The sequence below is a fragment of the Arachis ipaensis genome, chromosome B03, assembly GCF_000816755.2.
Source record: "Arachis ipaensis cultivar K30076 chromosome B03, Araip1.1, whole genome shotgun sequence".
In the NCBI taxonomy this organism is placed as follows: domain Eukaryota; kingdom Viridiplantae; phylum Streptophyta; class Magnoliopsida; order Fabales; family Fabaceae; genus Arachis; species Arachis ipaensis.
This window is the reverse complement of record NC_029787.2, coordinates 127,164,899-127,172,098: the sequence shown is the minus strand read 5'-3', so window position 1 is coordinate 127,172,098 and position 7,200 is coordinate 127,164,899. Positions and strand designations below refer to the sequence as shown.

The window sequence follows — 7,200 nt, the reverse complement described above, 5'->3', positions numbered from 1 at the left end:
TAACAAAGTTACTAACTTCTAGACTTTTTCTTTATTTAAATCATGGCATGTGTTGCCAATAAAGCCTAATAAAACAGCTCCAAACTCGTTCGGTATCGCCCCATTTACTCCAATACTCCATGGCAGTATGGAGGTAGTAGGTGCTTCTGGTTTTTAGTTACAGATATTGACTTTGAGTTCTAATAAGATGAAAAAGAGAAAACACTAGTGCTGTATTCTATGAATAATGTGCTTAGCAGCCTAATATTGTAGTATATATGTAAAGTTGGATTTTTCTCCTTCAATTTTTAAATTATACGGAAAATAATGTGCTTACCACTCGCAAATTTTCTTAAGTTTATTTTAAAGTATGTCCCTTATAACAGAAATAAAGAAAATATGGTCAATATTTTAAAAATAATAGAAACAAAAACTTTCATTTTTTTAATATTTTTTTTTTTTTTACAAGAATCTGTTAAAACTATTAATCATTTTTACATAAAAATTCTTGCTTGAAGGCCTTATTTGACATCAACAAAATCGAGCAAAATAAATAGGAATCCTAATAATAATAATAATGTAGTTGAACTGTAGGTTGTATATTATTATATTAATTATATTATATGTACACTAAAATTAATCACTAAAATTAATTATCAGTATAAAATATATATTAAAATATAAATATATATTAAAAATAAATTAAAATATATCTATATTTATATACAAATATATTAATAGCTGATTTTAGGGACTAATTTATATATATACGTGGAACGAACTTTGTCATTAAGGTTTTATTTAATTTAATTTCTTTTGGTGATGTTGTCACGCCACAAAGAGCTGTTTCCTTTTAACAAGTGTAATGTTACATCTTCTGCGTAATAGCCCCACGGTTGCAATTGATTGTGAACAAATTGAATATGATAATTGCCCATATTATTAACGTTGATAAACTGATTTTCCCTTTCGTGTATAAGTAAAGTAAGTTGCAATAATAATGCGATCATTAGTAAAAAAATGTAAAATATTTTGTTAACAAATATCTAAAATTCCTAAACTCTAAATTCATTTTAAGAGTAGTTGTTAGGAAGATAAAAGTAAAAGTTATTTATAAAAAAAAAATAAGATATTGAAATTTGTGAATTTCCAATGATATTAAAACTCTAATATCATCTTTAGTAGGAAAAATGCTATTGATATTTAAAAAATGATAAATTAATCCTTCACATAAAAAAAAAACATATTTAACTCATTTTTTACAAACTCTATAAATGCATGAGTTGTTAAAAAAACCAATACAAGATATATTTTTTAAATATTAAATGATGATAATTTTTTTACTTCACTCTGTGTAGTGAGAGATGAGATTTAAGATAAAAAAATAAAAATCAAATACCTAAACACGTCCTATACTGCACTATTAGGTCTTGGTTTACAATAGAAAAGTAGACAACATACTTGTCATTGTTAATAAATTTTTCAGCTAACTTTTTGCATCTATACAGAGACGCTGCTAGATTCCAAGATTCATTGTTAATGAAATTATTGTCTTCTATGACATGAATAGGGCCAAGTCTTGTACTATATTGCTCTGCTCCATGCACACAATAAGGTGCCTAAATTAATTTGTGTTTTGTTGCGTTGCGTGCCTAGGTTTGAAACATCAAGGCTCCATAGACATTTAATTTTGCTGCTCTTCTCTTGGCTAACAATAATGGCAAAAGATGGCTACTGAGAACCTATGGTCCTTCTTGTAAGCTTTGCACTCATGTCAAGTAAGTCATTAAATTAACCTTCTAATATATCGTTTCATTTCTCCTATAAATTTTGTGATTGAGTAAATTTGATGAGTTGGGGTCCTTACGGTGCCAAGAATTAAGCAAAACTTTTAGGATATATCTTTGCATTAACATGTGATAATAAAATCTAGGTATATATGTGAGAGTAACAAATTAAAGTTCTTAGGTGGAGGCAAATAGAAGAAATTCATTCAATTCTAGCTAGTTGATTGGATCACTGAGAGAAAATTGTGATAAAATAGTTCCTACTTTTGCATTGCATTTATATTTGGTCTATAAAGTCTAAAGTGTTTGGTAACAAGGTCAACAAATATTTCAGGACTATTTTCCTTTTAATGAAATTAAACCAGACAAAAAGTGTGTGAGCATATGCCATTGAATAACATTATTTTTTTTGTTATCTACTTTAATTCATCATGCAATGATTTCTTGTTGCAGGTGGAAAGATTTCAGATTTGATGTGTTTATCATTTTAAAGAGAGAAATATCTAGTTGCAAATCGGTTTTGATGCACACAGCCAAAAATAAAATGAAATTCCTATCTAAATAAATAATTTGAGTGGGGGAAAGTTTCGGAATTTGATTCTAGAACTAACACCTGACCGTTTCAATTTTCAACCAAATAAAGAAGAAAAACATTTTGACCCAAGGAATCCAAAGGGCACCGACTAAGTCCAAACGAAGAAAACATAAAATAAAAAAAAAAGATATTACCAAGGCACAAAAATCCGGCAAAAACCGTACTTAACATACCCCATGGCCATGACACGTGTCAACCACATAGAATACCAAAGTACCATCATTAATTAACACTCTTATACAAACTATCAACCGTTCGTACCGAGAAACCGAATTGACCAAATCAAATTAAATTAACTTCATCATACGTTGCTTTCTTTCCTTGAAACAAACTATACGGCACTGCACAACTCACCCTATTATGCTATGCCCTCTTAGATATTATTCTGCCATTTGATTGATTTTGTTCTAAACTGGTGGAGGGAGAGAGAGTTCACTTGCTAGCTCATCATGAATCTTTTCTACTACTTCAATCTTTTTCAAAATACTGGTGTCTCGTTAACTTGGTTTCAAGTTTACGAAAAATGTTAAAACCAAGGGAAACTCTTCAAGAGTGGTTGATGGGTGCCAAGAACTTTGCTATGCTCAAAAAATGCATTGATTCAACCTCAATTGTGCATGGAAATATGATTTGGGCTTTGGCTTCTCTCTGGGATTTTTTCTGCAACCATGTGCTTTCTTCCTTGGTCTTCATGCTCAGATACATATTCAGGTTTCATCAATTTTATTAGCAGCGTTCTTGGTATCTAGCTTAGCTCCTTTTTTATTTGAAAATAAATAAGAAAGAGGAATTTTTTATTTTCTCTCAGGTTTGAGATTGAAGAAAGGAAAATAGAGCATGCTGGTGAAACTAAGAAGAATGAATCTGAAGATTATGAGATTGATGAGTTTGCAGAAAAGCTTGTTAATTTGATGTTTCCGAGTGGCGAAGAAAGAGAAGACGAAACAGAGTGCTCTGTTTCCGTGGAAGCTACTACTTTTGTGTCTGATGTTCATAGCGACAAAAAAAGCGCAGAAACAGATGAACAGTGCTATGCCTTGAAGGAGAAAGATCCTGAAACCGGTGGAGTTTGTGAGGAAAGTGAAGGAGAAAAAGAAGGATCTGATTCTGCGGAAGCTGAAGCTGTTTCTTATGTTGATGGAGATGTTAAGAAAATAAGTGAGAGTGAAACAGAGTACTCTGTTTCCAAGGTTCATGAATATGGTGACTCTGTTACAAGTACAACCACAAGCAAGTATGAATTCATGGCAAGAAGAGATATCAGTGTTTTCGAACAAGAACCAACCGTCTTGACCTTTAGTTTCCGCGAGTTTTATGGCGATCCAACTGCTTCCGCTCTTTCTTCTGTTGATGCATTTGCTCGAGAACAAGAAGAAGAAGAATATTTTCAGGAACAGATAACTTCTTCCACTTCCGATTCACTCCTTGATGATTCTCTTCAAGGTTCAGAAGAAACCTTGGTAGAAGATAATTTAGATGAACCAGATTTAGAAGAAGACTACGACGAAGAAGATGATGACTTGGAATGGGAAGAAGATGACGATGAAGACGAGGACGACGATGATGACGAGGACGATGAGTTGTTGCAACAACTGAAAATGGAAATGCGGATTGCAAAACAAGGAGGACTTGCCACTATTTTAGAAGAGGAAGAGGAAGAGGAAAAACAAGAAAAAACTGAATCTCCATCAAAAGCTATTGAAGATCTAAAACCATTGAAGATAGAAGACAAGAAGGTAGAATACAAGGATCACATTCTGCAAATTCAGAAGGTTTACAAGAGCTATGCAGAGAAGATGCGCAAACTCGATGTCTTGAATGACCAAACCATGCATGCAATAGGTGAGATTATAGCTTTAAATTAATCTTTATTTAATTTCTGAATCTCTGTTTGTTTGTCACATATAATCTTTAATTTTGTGTTCTTTTCAGATTATTAGGCCATAGTATTTTTGCTTCTTGTATGTTGTTTAATTTAATCTATCAAAGTCACAGAAAATGACAAGTCTACGTCATAAGTTTTCAATGCCATTCTCTCATTACCGTTCTTTTCATAGGCCTACTTTGAACATTTGCTACGTTAAAATACCATTGCAGATTCTATATTGTTAACGTGAAACATTCAATAATTAAGAAATTTCCTAAGTCCTACCTTTCACATATTACTTTTCAGCTTTTGACATAGTCTACAAAGAAAAAAACTAATTCCATAAACATTAATCTTGTTTTATCTTTGTCATTATTAACAAAATTACATACTTTGCCGTTAATTATAGGTCTTCTTCAGCTAAAAGACCCTCCAAAGCTATTTATAATGGCAAAATCTACTGTCAAAGGTGGCAAGGCTCTTGTATCTCATAATTTGTGGCCACGCAAAGCAGAGAAGCAAACATCGGACCCCATGTTGAAGTTTGTTCAAGAACTTCATAGAGACTTGGAATTGGTGTATGTTGGTCAAGTTTGTCTCACTTGGGAAATCCTTTGTTGGCAGCACAACAAAGCTAAAGAGCTTCAACAGCATGATTCTCCATGGCCTCACAGGTATAATCTAGTTGCTGGTGAGTTTCAGCTCTTTCAAGTCCTCGTGGAAAGGTTCCTAGAGAATGAACCATTTCAAGGCCCTAGGATCCAGAACTACGTCAAGAACCGATGCGTCGTTCGCAACCTTCTCCATGTTCCAGCCATTAAAGGTGAACAAAACACACTAACTAGTATAAACTCTGTTTAACCAACTTGGGTTGGTCTAATAGTTAGTTTATTAGTCTGCTTAAACAAGTGTCGGGGATTTGAATCTCTTCTTATACATACAGCAATCTACTGGCCAGCGACAAATTTTAAATGGAGCTCCAATTTGCAACGGATTAAGCTTTAACCTGTCAATATCATAGAAAACTAATAAGTATAAACTCTATTTGGTAATTGTCTCGTGACAGAAATAGACAAAATGTACCACTTTCATGGAATAAAATTTGTCTATTTTACTGTCCACCCAAAAACTGAAAATAGGAATTCAAAAACAAACTTTCATGTCGTGTTCTGTATAGTTAGTCACAATGTCTATATTTTCTGCCTTGTGATTCTTATTAGCCATAGTCTTAATTCTAATAATTCTGATTCCTGCGCAGATGATAATAGGAAGGACAAGAAAATAACCAAGTGGGGTGAAGAAGAGGATGCAATTGCAAGTGGAAAGTTACTGGAGATCATCAAGGAATCCATGCAGGTTTTCTGGGAGTTTGTTCGAGCAGACAAAGATTACGAGAATGTGATACCTAAAGTTTCCAAGAAAAGAATTGGAAATGATGTTAGTGATCCAGAAATTTCAGATCTTCTTGTGGACATTAGAGCTCAATTGCAAAAGGTTTCTTTTCCTTATGCCCTAGCAATATTTTTCTAACTATTTAACATTGCTCCATATTTAAATTAAGCCGAGAGAATATCACATGAGAAACTATATTATTGTTGTTGCAGAAGGAGAAGAAGCTCAAGGACATAGTGAGAAGTGGGAGTTGCATAGTGAGGAAGTTCCAGAAGAACAAAAATGAGGATCAAATTCAAGTGGATCATGAGCAGTTTCTAGCTCAAACAGGGTTGAGATTGATTTCTAGGGTGGTGAACATGAAAAGATTGAGAAAAGATCAGTTAGAATGGTGTAGTGAAAAACTAAATAGGATCAAATTTGTTGGTACAAAGATTCAAGTTGAGCCTTATTTTCTGCTTTTTCCATGCTGATTGGGCCAATTTCTTTTTCTACTCACATGTATCTAGAGATCTACTATTTGTGTAGAAAGTGGACTCATGTACTTAATATATTTCCTATTGTATATATGCAGAGTATAGGCTTCTTGTTCATACATTAATTTTGACTACTAATTGGAATGTTAGACCAATTTTTTGACATCATATTTGTTCTTGTTTTTGTAGACAATATTAGAAAGAAGGACCCTCGCTAGCATTATACGTGTGTATAAATAGACCTCTCGTATAAATAATGTAACAACCGATATCTATAATAATAATTTAGAAAAACAGAATATAGATGAAAAGAGAAATAGACTAAAATGATCTTCTTTTAATACTGTATGATTGAAATACAATGGCTGAAATAGAGAGTCAGTCTCCCTTCTAAGTTTATTCTCAATTTTTACTAATTTTTTTTTAAATCTATTTTCAATTTTCACTATTTTTTATCCCTCTACTGCTGTTCCTTATATTTTCTTCCTACTCTCTCTCCAAATCATGTGAGATCACCTCTACTTCTTACGCACGATCCTCACCCTCTATAACATGTAGGTAGTTAGTTACGAAATTATTCTCATGGTCACTTCTTTTCATTTTGCCCTCAATTCTATTCCTCCTCCTAAAGGATAGTGGCTAAATTTTTCATGCTTTAGGGTCAGAATTAGAAGCTTCTATTGATTCAGGGTGTGTAACAATATCCCCTCTTTGAAGATTCACCTTGTCCTCAAGATAGAAAGATGGGAATACTTCCTGAATTTTCTTTGTCAGCTTCCATGAAACCTGAAAATCAGGCAGATCTTTTCATTGTACTAAAATTTCAAGCTGTCTAGCATCATTCACCCGCACAACTTTAATGCTCTCTGGCTCCACCTGCATCTTTTACCCATCACTCAAAGCTGCTGGCAATGGCTGGCTGCCATGGTTGATTTTAGGCTCTTTCTCAACAATGAGAGATGAAAAATAAGATGCTCCAGTGAACTTTTCGGTAGCTGTAGTTTATAGACTACTTTCTCAATCCTGTCCAAAATCACAAATGGACTGAAATATCTAGCACTAAGCTTCTGGTTGCTTTTCTTGGCCAAAGACTTTAACCTATAC

The 7,200-nt window shown here is 33.2% G+C and overlaps 1 protein-coding gene across 1 annotated transcript; it reads left to right on the top strand.

Moving 5' to 3' along the window:
- LOC107631873 (kinesin-related protein 4) lies at nt 1,533-6,259 on the top strand. The gene is made up of 6 exons (XM_016335444.2): nt 1,533-1,757; nt 2,220-3,072; nt 3,170-4,203; nt 4,638-5,051; nt 5,487-5,722; nt 5,833-6,259. Exons 2-6 carry the CDS (start codon nt 2,885-2,887, stop codon nt 6,091-6,093), a joined length of 2,133 nt encoding a protein of 710 aa, XP_016190930.1. The 5' UTR covers nt 1,533-1,757; nt 2,220-2,884; the 3' UTR covers nt 6,094-6,259.